Genomic DNA, 18,208 nt, shown 5'->3' on the forward strand with positions numbered 1-18,208 from the left:
GGGGTATTGGGCAAATGGTTGTAGTTGTAGATATTATGAAAAGTTCGTATAGATATGAGTTTATGGTCAATGAGATCGTTTAACGATTATACTGTGGATGATATGGTAACTACTATCTAATTTCTATTGTCGGCCAGTAGTTCACAGGACAATTCAGAGTGTAGTGCTCTATCAAGGATATCCTCATTACCCATAAACAAAATAAAGATAAACATGACTCCAAATCGCAACTCCAAAGTACATCAAAGACCAGCTCTGATGAACCCAAAACAAAACCAAACTCCAACTCCAGTCAGAATGAAGCCCTAAGTCACGCTCAATTCAACAACCTTAACCCAATTCAACAACGAACAATCAAGCCAAAGCCTTAACAGCTTTTTGCCAATACGCTTTCCTATCACTCGAAGCCTCAGTCCCAACACACTCACTAATAAACCTCTGCCACCCAGACTCAGTGCCAGCCTTCAACGCAGTTCGAATATCCGCCGAACACTGCGTAGTCAGGAACCAAGCACCAGACCCAAAATCGTATGTCTCGTTATCACGGAGGAGATCAAGAAGATCAGCAGGACTGTTCTCAACAGCGGCGAGTTTATCCTTTAGGGCTGAGATGGAGGATGCGTATTTCTTGTTAAAAGTGGGAGATTGCATGTTTCGTGCTGTTACTATATTAGCTTTGTTTCTTTATCAAGTTTAACGTAGACCCAGGTTGAATGAGTAAGCTTGACAAGTGTATAGGATGAGGTGATATATACTTCCTTGGCCGGGGGTCCCAGGGAAATGATTCTTATTATACTTGAAATCCTCGCTCTCGAACGCCATAAGCCCAATAACAGCAGCCTGTTCAGCCTTGGAGGAGACTTCGTAAGTATTGAAGGACTGAGAGATGAACTTCGCGGCTTGGGAGGCTGTGGCACATTCGCCTTCAGCTGGGGGATTTTCGCAAGTATTTGATGTGGGCGCAATTTGGAGGATCTGAGCCTCTGTGAGGGATGTTTCTTTTGCGTGTTTAAGAGATGGGAGAGGGATAGCGGTTGTTGAGAGGGTTAAAGTGAGGAGGGTGAGGGATACTGCTTTGTGCCACATCTTGATGTTCTGGTGGATGTTGGATATTGGATATGGAGTATGAGATTAAGATCAAGATAAAATGGTAGAGTCGATGGTAGATGTAGCAGAAATTATATCAGAGTTGAGTGAATGTTGTATTGTCGAAAGGATGGAGGCTGTCGTATAGAATTGTTGCAGAGTAGACATTGGCTACTTATAAGGCCAGCATTCTTAGGTAGGAATGGGAGTGAAGATACCAGCCATACTGCATATTTGAGTGAATCCAAAGATGACACCGTACTCTTAGTTTCTCTATGGGTCAAAGGGATGCGGAGAATGCCAGCCCGCAGTATGTATGCAGCGAATGATCTACCATACAAGTCATCCAACCTCCTCAAACTAAAACCAGATTTTCAGGGTCCAGTGAGGAATTAATTACCGAGACCCTTGAATCAATCAAATATAGACGGCAATTATCATTTGTGCCCAGGTGATCGAAAGCTGAAACAGAATCGACGTATCATATTGACAAAGGGTCTCGATCGGCAGGAGTGTTTCAGTACATTTAACTAAATTACTGAAAGGTACTCCGTACAGAGTATGGAACAAGTAATCATATGTAATGGCAAAGCCATGTTCATTAGCCTGACATCTCAAAATGTCCTCAGAATCGAAGTCTAGCTTGTTTACAAATTCATAAAATGGGATAAGAGCACCCAAAATGGACACCCATGCAGTCCCAACAGCGATAGATAACAGACATTAAGAACCCAAATGTGCTCCGGGTGAAAGCAGCAATCCCCGGATCCCGCCACGGGAATTGAGACACCATGCATGCGCGCCAAAAGAAACAGGATTAAAGAGAAATAAAAAGGTTGTACATGAATGCTGATGCAGAGATTGTGTCCAGGCCGTATCGATACACAACAAATACAGGAAATATCGACTCAGATCTCTAGTCGTCGCGACGACCGAGTTCATATGATGTTTCGGTGACTCCGCCGAATTCCTCATCTTCCTTAAAGCTGACCCGTCGGAGCAAGGAGGGCATCATGCTGCGCGCACGTCGAGAAGGTGATGAGGAAAGACGGGAGGGGCTAAGAATTGAGGGAACCTTGGAGTAGCGGTAGCGGTAGCGAGCTCCCAGGAGCATAACGCGGCCGTAGCTCCACCAGAGACAGATACCCACAGCACCTGCCAGGATGAATCCAAAGAAGGTGAGGAACATCCAGTGTTGGCCCATCTATTAATTATTAGCAATTGAACCAGCGATTAGGAATGATATAAACTTACCCAGAAAATCAAGCGGGCATCCTTTCCGTGCCAGCTGTTTCCGGTGTGGTGGGTGAAGAAACTCCAGGAGTACTTGTTGTATTCATCCTGCATCAAGATACGCACACGGGCACTCTCACTGGGGTTGGTCTGCATGTATTGCTTCCAGATAACCGATAAGAAAAGAGGACCAGTCGTGTACATGACCGTGATGTATGGCAAGAGCCAGCTGCGGTCATACTGCTGCAGCACCTCGATCACACGTAGGAAGAATGGATGTTGCGGGACAGAGCCCATAGCGTCGTTGGAGATACCGGTAGGCACGGTGCGGCGCACCCAAGCCGGGTAAGCGAGTAGGGGGTCGAGGCGACGGTTGCAGCCCTATAGTATGGTTAGCACTTGAATTCATTGGATCTGGAGTTTCTGAATCGCCTAAATACATACATCATCCAAGTCAATATATGTGCCACCGTAGTGCGCGAGGACAAAGTAGCGGATGGTGTCCGCACGCTGAATGGGGTACTTGTAACCATCAAAGGTATCCAAAAACCAGGGATATTCCGCAGCGATAAAGTCACGCGACTTCTCATTGGTCCACAGCTGTTATTTTTACATTAGCACATTCATTCTCTCCTGAAATAGACGGAAACCACATACAATGTACTCGTAGTCTGGGTGCAAGTCAATGCAACTTTGCTGAGCCTCCTGCCACACCTCGGGGATGGATTCGTTCTTGTAGGTTTGGTGAATGATCTTGGGGATGATTTGAGGGCGCGTTTCAATCAGACTAGAATTGGGTGAGGGCAATTCGGAACGATGAATCGCGTCGGCGGATGCATCCTCAACCAGTAGTGCGAGTAGTGTCGAGACACTACGAATCAGGAAAGAGAGGATGAGGAGGTTGACGAGAATGAAGATAAGGAGACCGCGCCGCATTGTGAATTATTATTAGGACCGTAGTCAATTCGACAAAATGGCGATAGGCGACAAGGAGAGTGCTCCAAAAAAAAACTCGGGGAGGCCGAGTAGCCGAGTTGGTGGGAGGAAAAGTTTCGTCGTTAAGCCGTGTTGAGCGTTGAACGTCGAGAGTACGCGAGAAGCAGAAGCACTGGAGAGAAGATGCTCAAGGCGCGCGCCGTTGGAAAGAAAAGGAGGGAGCGTTGCGGCTATTGGTAGATCATGAAGTGAAGTCGAGCAATGGCGCGTAGGGGAGAAGGGGAGGATGAAGATCAAGATCAAGATATTAAAATTGAAATAGGGAGAAAATACGAGGAAAGGGGATTCCCGACGATAATAAGGAGTGACGAGTGGGGAAAGGCTAATGCCAAAGGAGACAAGAGAGCGAAATGTTGAAAAAGGAAATGCTGAGGGCAAAAAGGAAGCACATCGCCGTTTGAGAGTACCAGGGGAGGGCCGTATGGAGTACCAGGTATTACCGAAGACTTGACCTGATAGAAGAAAAGGGGGGGGGCAATTGTGGCTAAGTGGGGTATTGATGATACATATATTACGCAGTACAAAGTACAGTGAGATAAAATACATGGGGGCAGTTCAAACTCACCTGTTAAACTGCGCATATGCCAAAACGGGTCAAGAATAATGATTTCATACATGGAAAATACCAGTAAATACAAAATAAAAATAACAGAATAAATACATAGAGTTAAACCCGATCTGGACCGGCTAAGACTAAATCAGACTAACCAGAACCAATCAAGTTAACATGAGTTTCCTAATTTAGATAAGCCCCGCCACGCGTTAAGCTTTACAGTACCTGGATTGGTGGAGTCGTAGTGCCGGTGGGGGCAACTGTCCATCAAATCCTTTTTTTTCTTTAACTATCTATTACGCACTCGTGGGGCGGATTCATCGTGGCTGATGATTTGTTACATCCTCGGTTGCCTATGCGATAGCAAAGGCAACGTCATCTTATAACCACTGGTAGTATTACTACTCGAGTGGATTAAGTGTTTCCCGGAGTGCATACTACTCCGTAGGCCGTAGGAACCGAAATCTTGAGAAGAGAGTCCGTACTCGTACTCTCTCGTACTCTGTGTGATACCTAGGTAGATGACGATGTATTCAAACTTGAATGTTGATTTGATTGACCAAAGTATAACTGCCAATACTCTCCACTTGAGTATACTAGGTAGTCATGCCGAGGCTTGTCAAGTACCATAGCCCAGTTGCCTCGACAGCACTGATCTTCCATATCATGATGCCAGTGTCAGTGCTCTCATGCACCGCTTCTGTCCTGTGGGTATTGCGTCAAACTACATATACATCCAGATCATGGCAATTGACGATAAGCAGTGTTCGGCCGGTGGTTATAATATAATCGCCGGCGGACTCGGGAGCCGTTAGAATACCGATTCCGCCCTCAACAAACCCTGTTTAGAATCCAACTTCAAGTTCTTGATACTGGTATATGCAAGATTTTATATATAGAACAGGCCGCAGTATTTTTAAATCTTCCGCACAAATTTCCGCAGTATATAGGTAATATGGAAATATATCTGCATCATCAATGATCAGAGATTGCAACTCACATAAAAATTGCCGGTTGCGGGGACGGAGCTTCCAGATGTAGCGCACGGAGCAAGGAGACTCAAAAAAAAAAAAAACAACCGAAAATTGAGGTAAAAAAAGAAAACCCGCTAAACCAGCCTAAGCCCGTACTCGTATCACTTATCTCTATTAAGTGAAAATATTTTATTATCGATTGATTGTTTTAATAAATTGAAAATTGAAAAAATGAAAATGAACAGACTCCACGCTATCCAAATCTCCCGAAACCTAACCTCAGCATGGCGTGGCTTGGTCACATTTTTACTGGTGAAGTCGCATCACCCGACCCATAATTACCCACAGCCCCTCCACAGCCCCCAATGCCCCAAATAATCGTGAACTGGAACTGGTAAGCCTTCCGAGGAGAAGATGAAAATTACGAAAACTAAAATCCCACTAAAATCCCAGGCAACATCGATACAGATCGTCCGAGTCCATGGTTCCAAGATTTGTTGACGTTGAACGTGGCTCTGGTGTATACAGGTCACCTGACCTGATATCCCGCTGACATAAGCGCGTATAAAATCTCTAAAACTCGGAGTACTCTAGCCCACTCACCCAGTGGAGGCTGATTCAACCCTTCCACTCCACTTGGTTTCAGTACGGGCCATCGGGATTCCGATCTCCGATTCTCGTTAAATGAGAGTACGCACGTGCGCGATATCTATTGCGAGCAGTGTGGATTCAAATGTTATGAGTGACAATTGAGCAGTTTTCTCCAGTTGACCAGCAATCCAAATTAGGAAGGACGTGAGTGGTCAAACGCGGACCCTGCACCAACACTATCAGTGCTGATCAAAGATCGGCCACACAAATTTCTCTTTTTGTTTAGTACGTCGGCAATTACTTGGGTCTTATGGTAGCGTACAGGGTAAGGGGTCCTAAGTTACGTACATGTTGACATGCACAGCGTACAGCTGTAACAGTCCTTCTTTGTTTGAGATGTGTTTCAGACTTGAATGGACTTCCAAAAAGGTTGGACTAGAGTATTACATACGCCGTCATCCGTACAGTTTGTTATTTATAAAGAACCGCAGAACTAGCCCTTTTAGTCTCAATCCTCTGAGCTGGCATGGGGTCCAAACCCTCCATGGCTCTCAGTCAAGCATTGATCAGCACAAACGGGGCAAGGGGCGATCCCGAGGCTGTATTACTGGGGGGCCATGCGACACATCATCAGAGGCAATTTGATGTGCGAAAGTCAATTTAGCATGATATAATTGCCGTGACCAGCAAGGAGAACTTATCTCCGATTATTGGACTAGTTGCATAACACCAGTTGACACCATTCATTGATGACCCACCACCAGATCTGAAGAGTTTCTTTTCTTTTTCAAGCTCTTGATTTTTTTGTCAGTTTCACTGATGATATTGAGTAAACATATCGGGTATCTATCGCTATGTAACGCTATGAAATGATGCAAGCTCCTCTATCCACGATGCGAATTTGAGCTGTCTTGGTTGTATGGCGTGGTCGATCCCAGCAATAACACGGTCAATGATGCCAATGCTCAGTGCTCAGTGCTCGGGACTCAGGGCTGATGATGGTCAGACTACCCAGTAAAAAGTGGACTGACCGATCTCGTGAGCTGGAAAGAACTGCAGGTCCAGCCCTTGCTCATTCCAATATCCCGTTCTGAGCATGCCCAGGGTAAGCTCAATGATTCCAACTAATAACCATTTTCATTCGGCCATCACAATGGATTGTCATCTGATCGACAAGGTTCTCCTTTTCCAACACATGTAAAGATCAACAACCCATACCAAACCATACCAGGACCACACAAATACTCAGCGTACCTCCCGTGCAGCTGCCGCCGCAAACTCACGGTTCACATTCGTTGCATTCGTCGGACGATCCGCAGGTTGCTCAAAGAGTCGTCGCCACCACATGGGCGGATCCAGAGGCCGGTGGCCACCGTGCAGCGTCGGGTAGACATCATTAAAGAAGTACCACAAATGACCAACCACGATACCACAGATCTCATCCTTGGGTAAGATGCGATGCACAATCACACTAAAGGCCATGAGAACCCAAGGTAGGTACGGAGCGGTAAAGACCAAAAGGCCGAAAAGGCTGAGACGAGTCTCTGGATTCCGGCGAGCCCAGATGTAGACCAGACTTGAGGAAAGAGCTGTACCGAGAAAGGGCATCGAGAGGAATGGTGAGATGATTAGAAGTGAAGACATGGCGTAGAAGATTAACCAGGCGAAATACGCTGGTGAGCGGCCGGATGATTCCTCCAGTAGACGGGAGTATCGTTGTAAGAAGAATATGTGAAAGAGGAGGTCAAGATTAAGTGGACCGAAGTATAAGAATGTTGTTATGAGCCTCCAATATTGTGATTTAACGTAGACGGCGCGGAAACTGTAGAATAGTTGGAATGGCGTGACGATGTGACACTGCACTAGTACCGAGGTCGCCACCGTGGCCACTGTCCACCATCGAGTAACTGGAGGCATTTCATAGAACCACTGTTCTAAAGGGAACTGGGCCATTTGACCATTATTCTCCCATAGCGCAGCCATGATGAGGAAATCTCGTGGGACAGGGTAAATGTCAAAAGCGTGGATTGTTTTGGTTTCACTGGAGTAAGTATATTGAAGTTGATGTGCCTGATAGAGTGAGGAGTGATCCGTTATCAGCTCCTTATCAGTCACATGACTGACGCGCGCGCGTGGAAAAAGAAGGAGGCTGGGGAACTTCCGATCTAGGACCAATTAGTTCATATTGAACTTTTTCCCCTCTTCAACTTCTCTCTTCCAGGCTTCTTAGGAATAATTGATCCTAATTTACACTCCATTGATTAGTCAATTTCCACTTTTTTTTGTATCTGTGCTCATCCCAGTTACACACTTTCGTCAGTTATCTACTACTGCAAGGGATATCTCCGTTTCCCTCGACGACGCGCCCTGCAGAAAACCCAATTGCTTCTCATCGCCCCCGCTACAAACAATTAATGCCTTTGCGCTTTCGCTTCAAACATTACAATGCCACCAACAAAAGTTCGCAAAACAGTCGCACCTACGAGCCCCGCTCAATCCCGGAAACAAGTAGCAGCACCCGTGGCCTCATCAAGCACAGCGCGCAAGCCCACAAAAGCCACAAAACCACCGAAGAAGTCTCCCAAGAAGCCCGCAGGCAAGCGTCTATCAAATGTACAACGTAAGTCCCACACATGGATTCCATTCAACCCATCATGATCCAAACTAACGAGTAACAGCCGGTGATCCAACACCCCAAGGTCGGCGTCGTCGCTACAAGCCCGGCACTGTCGCATTAAAAGAAATCCGACGCTACCAACGCTCCTATGACCTTCTTATCGCGAAGCTTCCATTCGCACGACTAGTTCGCGAAGTCGCATTAGATCTACTCCCCGCGGAACGAGGCGCCGAGCTTCGATGGCAATCACAGGCTATCCAAGCGTTACAAGAAGCGGCGGAGGCATTCATGGTGCATTTATTCGAGGATACGAATCTTTGCGCGCTGCATGCGAAGCGAGTTACTATTATGCAAAAGGATATTCAACTTGCGCGTCGGATTCGGGGTGCTTGGGCTGGATTGGGCTAAGCTTTTGCTAGTCCCTTTTCTTCTTGCCTGGAACTGGTTCTGCTGGTTTCGAGGGCTCCTTTGATCTTATCTTTAATTGGTGCGGGGTATCTCGAATTTTGAACCTCGGATTCGGGTTTCCAGATCTGTTGGCGTTTTTGGGGCATGGTGTTGATCATGGTGTTATGTGTTCTTTTTTCCTCTTTTTGTTCTCGTCTGAGTGGCCTTGCTCAGTTATGCTAGCCATGCTATCTGTTGAGCTGGGTCACTATGAACGTGATGTTAAGAGTCGATTATACCAGGGGTATTTGTATGTTTGTACATTAGCATGGATGCTGGGTGTTCGTGTTTTATTTGCTTATTGGTACTATGCCATGAAGCTAGAGATTCTCTTGGTTACAATGATCAGTCACTAATCTATTCCAAGATCTTGACTCAAGCTTACTATATCGATAATTATAAGTCTTCGGTCTTCCGTTTGTATGTCACTAAATTTTTATGTTCTGTTTATTAAACATTGATATAAAAGATAATCCAGTTCGCCACGCTCAAACAACCCATCAAGAACGCCTTCTCCATGTATCCATGGAATGGTATCATAAATCACCTATCGAACAGGTGTAAAATAGACAAATAGAATAGAAACTCGTCAACAGTGACTCAGGCATCTAGCACTAAGCGAATGTAGCAATATCAAGACAAGACTAAGCTGGCCGCTTCAAACCTTGTGGAAGACCCATGATAAGCCGTTGACCTTCCTCACGAACTCCGCGGGCTTCATCACCTTTACCCTGTCGCTCAAGGGTATCCGCTAGCATCTCATCAGTAACACTAGCCCACAGGCGATCATTCGCTCTCTTCGCCATGGCACGACCAGCCCGAGCACTCTTTTCAGCTTGTTCACCGACGACACCACGAAAGTATCTCCAGCTCATGAAAGTGAGTGTCATACAGGTAATCTGACTATTACTGATAGCAGTTGCAGATTGCAGGGCCTGCTGGAGGTATTGTTTCGTTTGGATTGTCGAGTCGGTGTGGACGGTAGCACAAACCAAGTGATAGGCTGCTTGAATGTACTTATTCGGGCTGTTTGAACAGAAAAGATCCAGATTGGCCAGGATATTGGCGAGGGATGGGTGCGCTGGATGCGCGGGATCACGAATTATGAGGACAGTATTGAGCGCGGCGAGAATACATGTGTCACGACAGGGATCATTGCGTGCAGTCTTGCTGGATGATGGCGAGAGCAACAATAATGGTGACTGGTAGATGGAAAGAGCCATGTCTAGGTCCCCGGTAGCTTGGGCAATGGTACCGGCGGCATATTCCATCAGACAAGCTATGGGCTTTGAAGTTTCAGCGCCGATCTCCTGGACAACCTGGCGTAGATCCTTTAGTGACTGAGTAGCCATTTCCCAGTCGGTTCGAGAACAAGCTAGGAAAACACGCTGTAGGAGGAAGTTGCAGTAGAGTGAACGACGCCATTCGATACGGCGTGTTGCATTTACCATGCATTCGGGGATTTCCTGTGGTGTCTTGAATGACCCTGCAATAAGTTAGAATGGTGTTGAACAGAACGAGCAAAGTTGTGGAACACAGTCATACCTTGGATCATTCGCAGCCCTTCATCCAGATACTTCTCTGCTTTTCGACCATCATAAGAATTCTTCGCACTCAGGGTGATCGAGCTTAGGAAATATGAGAGGGCATAGAGATCATGCTGAGGAAGCCAATTAAAGCTCAAGAGCAATGTCCCATTCTGAACTTGCAGAATGTCTCCTGTGTCAATGGATGATGGACCCGCGGACTTGCCATTCAGCGGGATAGAAAATGACCCATCCGGACTCCAATTGCCATCATTGAGAGTTTCATCTACCAGCGCCTGCATGACCTTCAGTTTCTGAGAAGATTGGTTGACATCATACTCAAGAAGACTACAGCAGATATCCATCATCTGAATCAGCGTAGAAAGTTGAGGAATGTGACGAAGCTCGTCGTTTAGCTGGTGACTCCGCGCTGTGGCCACGGCACGCTGTGCCTGCTCAATAGAATCAGAGCTTGTTCCTTGTTGCAGGTGTGCTAAGGCTTCGATGACAGCGGCCATTGCGGAAACAGCTTTGTCCCCATTGCGACTAGCCATGCTCGCGATCTTGTTAAGATGCTGAAGGGCTTGGACAGCATCTTGGTGAGACGGAGAAGACATCGACAACGATACTCGTAGAAATCGAAATGCGTATTCCCAGGCCGCATGACGGTACCTGTATACATTAGTACTAGCTTTATGGTAGGTTTTTTTCAGTTGCATTACGTTTCCACATCCTGAATCATGCCGTCAACAGCTTTAAGAGAGGCCTTGGGATTGTTTTTATGGAGCATTCGTGCCAGAAGGTGCTGCATGCTGTATTTCAAATCCAGCATACGGTTCTAAAGAATAGTCAGTAAAATGTATTGTATTTCGAATTGTAATACTTACTCTCTCACAAAGGTCAATACCCTTGCTCAGAGCCGTCTCTGCTTCAATGTCGTTCTCTGTTTCCTCAAACAATGTGCGCGCGTACCGAAGTCTGACAAGGGCTTCTTTACGAGGTTGCAATCGCCAGTTCTACTGTCCATTAGTTGATTACTACGTAATTTGTGAAGTTATAATAAAGCTCACCTTCAAAACAGCCTCCAGACACCCAAGTCCTGTTGCGACAAGCTTGTAGTAACCCTCGACATCCGCATGGTTGGATAGTAGCGCCGTCTGGGTTCCCATAAGATGAGCAGCATTGAGATACTCATCTGCCAGTGATAATAGCAGAACCTGGTAATCCACGGGAGGCTTATTAGGTTTGGTTTGCCGGTCAAAAACTGGCTGTGTGATTGGCTTCTTCGGTTGAGGCTTCTTTGCACTCGGCTGTTTTTGAACCCTATTTTGAAAATCTGGAGAACTTATTGGAATCATGACTTGCGGAACGACAGCTGCGGACGACGAGGGCGTAGATTTGGGAGGAACGGGCTTAGGATGATCTGGCGTTTTTGGTATTGATGAAGGCTTGGGAGCAGGGGCAGACTGCGCTTTCTTCTCCGACTTGACTTTGGCAGGTGGTTGAGGCCGAGGCTGAGACTTAGCCTGGGGCCGCGGTTCAATTTTAACAGGTTGCGGTGGTTGAGCTTGAAAGCTAGATTTCTCTTGAACAGGCTCCGAGCTGATCTTGGGACTTCTCGGTGGGGCGGACGGAGCAGGCGCTAGTTGAGGGAGAGATGGAGAAGATGTAGATGGTAGGGAGATTGGAGGTAATTCGGTAGAAGAAGGGGTCGAGAGTGCACTTGGATCAACATACTGCGATGACGGAGTATACCGAGATCGTGGCGCTGTAGGAAGAGGTGGCTCAACAAATAGATTGGCAGGATTGACAAACTGAAGCTGCGGCTCTGCTGGCGGGAGGGATGGAGGAGGTTGCTGCAGATGCACCGGTTGTACAGTTTGTACGGGCTGCACAGGCTGAACGGGCTGGACTTGTTGAACGGGCTGGACCTGCTGGACCTGCTGAACTTGCTGAACTTGCTGGACTTGCTGGACCGGCTGTATTGGCTGCGGTGGCTGCGGTGGCTGTCGCTGCAAAGGTGGAGATGGCTGTATAGGAACCGGCCGCGATAAATTCTGCTGTGACTGGGATATCTGAATAGGAGACTGTGGAGGCCTCGGACGAGGAGATTGCTGATGTTGGGCGTGTGAAATTATTGGAGATTGATGCTGGGGTTGGATAAGAGGTTGCTGCGGCCGTGGACGAGGGGACTGCTGCTGTGGTCGAGGAAGCAACGGCGACTGTTGTTGTGGCCTTGGACGAGGAGATTGCTGTTGGTGAGATTGGATCGGCGGCTGCGGTTGCGGCGGGAGCTGCTGTTGAGGAAGGATGTGCGGGGATTGCTGCAACTGCGGCGGTTGGATAGGCTGTTGCATATGATGTTGATTCTGCTGAAGATACTGGTGGTATGCAGAAGGATAGGGCATCATTCCTGGCGCGTAGGGTGGTGGCTTGCCATAGCCATTGTATGGCGACGGCGAAGGGGCCGCGACATTGTTGTACAGCAACTGCTGCTGGGGGACGTGCCCGGGCTGATACTGTGGATGGGGTATGTACTGTGGGTATTGACCAGAATTGGGCGGTGGGAAGCTCATCGCCCCGATTTACGCTGTCACCAAGTGAAGCTGACCGTTATATTCAACACGCTTGGATGAAAGGTGACGCTTTTCCGCGTGTCGGGGCGGAGAAACTCACGGCGGTCAGCTGATAAGCGTTGCGATACCGCAATTTGGTCTGATCCATTAGAAGTGATACGTAGATCTGACCCACCTTAACAAGTTTCTGTACGGGCTAACTAATATACAAAGACAGCAATTCTAGGAACTCCAATTATTTCAAGTTTGAAAAGTGTTGATATTTGAACGCTATGAAAATATAAATGTATGAAATACATGACAGTCAAACGAGGTTTGATCTTATTGTCCTCGAGATCATCAAGGTACTTTACAGCATGCGAATCGATGAGTACAATGAGTCTAACGGTCGTTCATCGATGACTGGCGAGACAACCTCATCGCCTATGGTAGGTGAAAATGCCATGGGTGGATGTTCTCGAACCGTCCAAGGACAAAGCTCATTGCAATTCTCCACGCTAACTGTCGGCTCCGCTGGATGAATTCGTTGTGCGGCCCAGGTGGCATCAGGACCAGGCCCGTCACCCCCAAGACATCGTTCAGTATTAAATAAATATGTCACTTTGCCAGAGGGATGTGTACTCGACGGCTGTTTTCGAGAACATTTGAGTGTGGTATTACAAGCAGCGCAGACTGAGATCCGTTGGCAGGAACTACAAGCGGATTCAAAGAGGCGACAGATAGTTGTTTGGTGAACGCTTGATAGCCAAAGGTCGACAGAACGATGCGCACAGCCAAACCGAGGAGTCATATATTCCTCCTTCCCAACTTGACCGGACTCGGTGGTGAGTTGATACTCCGTGCGCATGACCAACTGGTCTTCTTCATTAAGCTCAGGAAACAAAGAAATTTTCAACTCTGTGGGACCATATTGCTCGGTGCATGTGTGCCAGCAGTAGCTATCTGAGACCAAACTACCGAATTCGGTCTTGAGGGCGTTGAGTGTAATCTTCCGCACTCGCAGCTGATCCATTAGATCGCGCTTATCGCGGAATGTAATCTTCTTGCAGGGACAAAGATCCACAATGCCTGCTAATTCACCCACATTGCAGGTACGGGTTTCTGACTTGCGTCTGAGCTCGCGAGAGGAGAAGGCGGAGCGTGGATGTAACTTGAGGCATCTAGAGCATGCACGCCATCGAGGGTTTTCCAGCAAGTTGATAAACTGCCAGCGAGGTGTGACAAAGTTGTGTCCATTGCGATAATGATGGAAAAGTGGTGCAAAGTCGCGAGTAAATCGCAATGATTTCGAAGTCAAGATTTCCCCGAAGATGCAATACATGCGCTTGCAGGACAAGGCCAATGCAGCCTCCGGGATCAACGTTAAATGGGAAGTAATCTCCAGCAGCAGCTCAGTTGGTAGTTCCATCAAGTAGCAGCGAGTCGAATCTTCTTTTAGCTGCTTTCGTGACCTGGTTGCAGGCCATGTTCTCATTTTCATGATCATCTTGAATTTGTCTGTTGCGCGTAGAAAGCGATGTGGTATACTAGACGGGGACAAAGTCAAAGCCATGGAGAGTTGCACGTCAAGGGGTTTTTGGTGCGCCTGGGACGTTTTCCCGGTCTTTCTATGACTTGAAGGCATGAGCGGTTCGTATAGATGGTTATGTGGATGGATATCGGGTCGATGAAGTATGCTGAAATATCATGTTGGAGCAAAGACGACATGCATCGCGTGATGGAGTAATAGCAGTACTTTCCAAAGAAAATCCCAAAATTCAGAACAAAAATAGGTGGATCTGTTGACCTTGAAGTGCTTTTCAACTGATCAAGTTGCACGAAAACGGACCATGGGATTGGGTCATAGAAAGTTGCGGGCCATGCTATCAGCATTACATACTTCTAGTATAGGGCTGTCGGAACGGGGATGATCACCGTTGTCTTGTCTGATGATCCCGATGCAGCCTCCACCCCTTTTATTCCGTTGTATTATGCTTTATCTATTTTCTCCGATTTGCTTTGATCTTACTACAAACCCGGAGAAATATTGACAATCTTATAATCGAGGGGGGTTCACCTCTATGAGATTACCACTGAATGCTGTTTAGGGCTGCCGCATGCGGAAACCAGATTGCCGCATTAAGCATCATGGCATCATCACTTGTATTTTTAGTAGGAATGTTCTCCAATATTCGCATGGAAGGATTTGTACGCATTCGCTCATATCTAGGGTGATCTTTTAATTTTCTTTTTTTCCCTTATCTTGTTTCAAGTTTTATGACCTTGTCAACTGACAAGACCTTGACCTCCTCCATCAATCCCATGACTCTCTATGCATTAGTGCCTAATTAATGAGATCTAAACCCAATATGGATATGCATGGCTGACTCACCATGCATAAGTCACGTGTATTTATGCATATCTACAATTTAGAATGCCAAGACTTTCAGCCGAGGTCAAAGTTTTAAGGTTCTTCAGGTTGGCGTACACAATCCCATAGAAAAAAAAAAAGGAGAAAGTTCTTGTTTCAGTCTCATAGATCGCTTGGTTTTGATACTAGTACCGATTTAGTTTGGTTATATTTGCATTATATTTGCATCTGGTCTGAACTTGCATCAGCGTTGGCTCCTTCCCTTTATCTATCATATTCCTGTTATCAGCATTGCAATGGCCTTGTCATGGGTTCGTCCGAGCGGTCGGATCTCCTTCTACCATGCCAAGGACAATAATCTCCTCTTGACAAAGGTCGATGAATCAGGTGCAAAGGAACAGACGTCACTTGTGAATATTTGTCGTGCCGCTACTCCAGACACCTGTCATCTCAACCCGTTACTTTTCAACGGGCACCTGCAAACATTCTGGACCGCAACGAAATCTGGTGATAATGTTCCGGTTTACTATAAGCGGAAAATTTTCCAGGCGGACAGTGCCATGTTCACGGGACAATATGCTGTCGACTTTGCAGTGAAGCCCTATGACATGCCACCCGAGGGGGAGTTGACAGACCAGGCAAGAAAGTATACCCAACCAGCTGGTCTGCCAGATCGTACATCTCTCTTTTCACAGGAGGAACTTGCAAGTCTCCCGTCGGACGACTCGAAGCCTATGCTTGTGGTTTTGCATGGTCTGAGCGGTGGTTCGCATGAATTGTACCTGCGGCATGTTCTGGCTCCCCTCATTGCGGATGGTACCTGGGAGGCTTGTGTGGTGAACTCGCGGGGCTGTGCACAGAGTAAGATTAGTACGGGTGTGCTTTATAATGCTCGAGCCACGTGGGATACTCGTCAGACCGTGAAATGGCTTCGAGAGACATTCCCTAATCGCCCGCTTTTTGCTATCGGATTCTCCCTTGGAGCTAATATTCTTGCTAACGTAAGTACCATATATTATGTACGGGTTATATTATCAGAGGCTAAACACAAATAGTATCTCGGAGAGGAAGGTGATACTTGTCAAATCAAGGGAGCTGTTCTCTGCGCGAGTCCCTGGAACTTGGATGTCAGTCACTTCACTCTGAACCAGACCTGGGTTGGCCGGGAAATTTATAGCAAGACTCTGGGAACAAACATGAAGGCTCTCTTCGAAAGGTAAGTTATGCACATATGTGACACACTCGGGGAATTGTTGGCTAATTATAAACACATCAGGCATGTGGATGAAATCTCAAAGAACCCCCGAGTTGATATTGAAGCAGTGAGAAAGATCACTTACCTACACGAATTCGATCGGTAAGGTGTATTTCATCCTCTTCATGCTCATTTCTAATGTCTTCCTATACAGCGCTATTCAATGCCCCACATGGGGCTATCCGACTGAGGGTGCATACTATCGTGATGCCTCTTCCTCTGATGTGATGTTGGGAATCCGTATTCCGTTCCTCTGTGTCCAGGCTGAGGATGATCCTGTAAGTGACATTCCACTCATCGAAGTCATAATACTAATTAGCGATAGATTGCTTCACGCGAGGCGTTGCCATTCCAGGAAATGACACAAACACCATATGGAGTCATGGTGACTACCTCCTGGGGTGGCCATCTAGGCTGGTATGAGGTGGGCGGTGGTCGCTGGTTTGCGAAGCCAGTAAGTATATTCATTTTAAACGAACTGAACCTTGGAAATACTGACTTCAACCAGGTGAACAACTGGTTGAACATAATGGCAAAGGAAATTGATACCCAGATCCCCGGCGTGGTCGAGAACCCTGACAAGCTACCAGGTCAAATTGCCCATCACTCTGACCAGGGTAAAGATGCAGACTTGGCTCCAAAGCCTGACTTCACTCCCACTCGTCGCAAGCTGAACATGAACCTACCACAGTAAAAAGAAATTACACACTGGCAGCCTGAGGTCCTCATCTACCTCTACACATTTCGGCATATATACAAACCATTAATAGAGATAATACTTGTCCATAGAATGCATTTACCAATTTCGGAGATATCACTGCATGAATTCATCAATTTTAGGATAACCTTCAATGTGATCAACGCTATTCACAATATTTCAAACCTGGATGTAACAATGACCCCGTAAAACGCCGTGCCCTGTCTAGGTACATAATAATGGTAAAGACAACATTTTCCTTAAGCAAAAGAAACACTTTTCCGCTTTGGCTTTGCTGACTTTGAGCCGCCACTTGTAGGAGCCGAGTCCTCGCTCGACTTTCCAGCACCACCCTTGCCTTTCTTGCTGTTGCGAATAGAGTCCTTAACAGCCTCCAACTTGTTCTTCTTCACCGCCATTCGAGCCTCGAGTTCCTTTTGTCTGGCCTCGCGAATCTCCTCCAATTGACGTGCCTTCATCATCTTCGACTCGATTTGGCCCTCCTTCTCGGCGTTGACAATTGCGAGAATAGTCAACATACCCTCCTATATTACAGGAAACAGAATAATTAGTCATAGATAATAAGATAAACCATGGGGGGGCAAAGTGGCGTACCTGATCATCCACAAAGGTCTTTCCCTTCTTCTTGCCCTTAGGCTTGACAACACCGACGGGGGTAATTGTGTTCAATTTGGGCAAATCCAGCTCTGCCTCGGTGTAGACTCGCTTCTTCTTCTTTTGCAGATTCTCCTTCTCAGTGCGCGCCTTCGACTTGACTTCGACAGGCGGGGGACGCTTGACATTCTTCTTGCTGGACTTGCTCACGCGAGAAGCAGATGACAGGCTTGAAGGTTTGCCACCCTTAACACCGCCCGAAGAGGAGCCCTTTGAGGAGCCCTTTGACGAGCCCTTTGACGAGCCCTTTGATGAACCCTTAGTAGGCGCCATTTTGAAAGATCGGAAGGAAGATTAGATCGACTTGAGGTCGAAATGCGCCGGAGGCAATAATGCGCTATGGGACGAAAATCGAACAATTAAGGAAATGGTTCAGGATAGATCCCGATATGATGAAGATCAGGTCGTTCGAGTTCGGTCACAAAAATGTACAAGTGAAAAATAAAACAACAACGTTGTATCATGCAACTTGCAGAAGCATTCAAATCCAAAAAATTGAAGGGAAAATTTTAGAAGGGGAAGGCGGTGAATGGACACGCGGGCCACCACTCCAACCTCGACTGTGAATCCTCCAAACCAGAGCTCACTGACAGTCCAATTCCCCCTCTCCTTAGAGATTGCATTCTTGGATT

General features: G+C 46.9%; 8 protein-coding genes across 8 annotated transcripts; 2 read left to right on the forward strand and 6 right to left on the reverse strand.

The window, feature by feature from the left end:
• Positions 1 to 354: 354 nt before the first annotated feature.
• N7483_012290 (uncharacterized protein) lies at positions 355 to 1,086 on the reverse strand (the record flags this gene model as incomplete). Its single annotated transcript, XM_057095717.1, has 2 exons — positions 355 to 665; positions 756 to 1,086. 2 exons carry the CDS (start codon positions 1,084 to 1,086, stop codon positions 355 to 357), a joined length of 642 nt encoding a protein of 213 aa, XP_056941688.1.
• A 916-nt stretch (positions 1,087 to 2,002) lies between these two features.
• On the reverse strand, positions 2,003 to 3,255 carry N7483_012291 (glycosyltransferase family 32 protein; the record flags this gene model as incomplete). Its single annotated transcript, XM_057095718.1, has 4 exons — positions 2,003 to 2,290; positions 2,341 to 2,700; positions 2,764 to 2,919; positions 2,977 to 3,255. 4 exons carry the CDS (start codon positions 3,253 to 3,255, stop codon positions 2,003 to 2,005), a joined length of 1,083 nt encoding a protein of 360 aa, XP_056941689.1.
• Positions 3,256 to 6,678: 3,423 nt separating this feature from the next.
• On the reverse strand, positions 6,679 to 7,416 carry derA (putative ER-associated proteolytic system protein Der1; the record flags this gene model as incomplete). Its single annotated transcript, XM_057095719.1, has 1 exon — positions 6,679 to 7,416. One exon carries the CDS (start codon positions 7,414 to 7,416, stop codon positions 6,679 to 6,681), a length of 738 nt encoding a protein of 245 aa, XP_056941690.1.
• Positions 7,417 to 7,878: 462 nt separating this feature from the next.
• N7483_012293 (histone H3 family protein) lies at positions 7,879 to 8,458 on the forward strand (the record flags this gene model as incomplete). Its single annotated transcript, XM_057095720.1, has 2 exons — positions 7,879 to 8,053; positions 8,112 to 8,458. The coding sequence occupies 2 exons, from the start codon at positions 7,879 to 7,881 to the stop codon at positions 8,456 to 8,458; spliced, it is 522 nt and encodes a 173-aa protein (XP_056941691.1).
• A 683-nt stretch (positions 8,459 to 9,141) lies between these two features.
• N7483_012294 (uncharacterized protein) lies at positions 9,142 to 12,599 on the reverse strand (the record flags this gene model as incomplete). Its single annotated transcript, XM_057095721.1, has 5 exons — positions 9,142 to 9,983; positions 10,043 to 10,695; positions 10,746 to 10,861; positions 10,911 to 11,039; positions 11,094 to 12,599. The coding sequence occupies 5 exons, from the start codon at positions 12,597 to 12,599 to the stop codon at positions 9,142 to 9,144; spliced, it is 3,246 nt and encodes a 1,081-aa protein (XP_056941692.1).
• Positions 12,600 to 12,948: 349 nt separating this feature from the next.
• On the reverse strand, positions 12,949 to 14,085 carry N7483_012295 (uncharacterized protein; the record flags this gene model as incomplete). The annotated part of the gene is made up of 1 exon (XM_057095722.1): positions 12,949 to 14,085. One exon carries the CDS (start codon positions 14,083 to 14,085, stop codon positions 12,949 to 12,951), a length of 1,137 nt encoding a protein of 378 aa, XP_056941693.1.
• A 1,160-nt stretch (positions 14,086 to 15,245) lies between these two features.
• Positions 15,246 to 16,898, forward strand: N7483_012296 (putative hydrolase, alpha/beta fold family; the record flags this gene model as incomplete). Its single annotated transcript, XM_057095723.1, has 6 exons — positions 15,246 to 15,950; positions 16,005 to 16,165; positions 16,226 to 16,306; positions 16,359 to 16,482; positions 16,530 to 16,658; positions 16,713 to 16,898. The coding sequence occupies 6 exons, from the start codon at positions 15,246 to 15,248 to the stop codon at positions 16,896 to 16,898; spliced, it is 1,386 nt and encodes a 461-aa protein (XP_056941694.1).
• A 263-nt stretch (positions 16,899 to 17,161) lies between these two features.
• Positions 17,162 to 17,849, reverse strand: loc1 (the record flags this gene model as incomplete). The annotated part of the gene is made up of 2 exons (XM_057095724.1): positions 17,162 to 17,446; positions 17,517 to 17,849. 2 exons carry the CDS (start codon positions 17,847 to 17,849, stop codon positions 17,162 to 17,164), a joined length of 618 nt encoding a protein of 205 aa, XP_056941695.1.
• Between the last annotated feature and the right edge of the window lie 359 nt (positions 17,850 to 18,208).

Source organism: Penicillium malachiteum, assembly GCF_028827825.1.
Source record: "Penicillium malachiteum strain IBT 17515 chromosome Unknown utg000005l:1.0-9002435.0:326005.0-9005861.0, whole genome shotgun sequence".
NCBI lineage: Eukaryota > Fungi > Ascomycota > Eurotiomycetes > Eurotiales > Aspergillaceae > Penicillium > Penicillium malachiteum.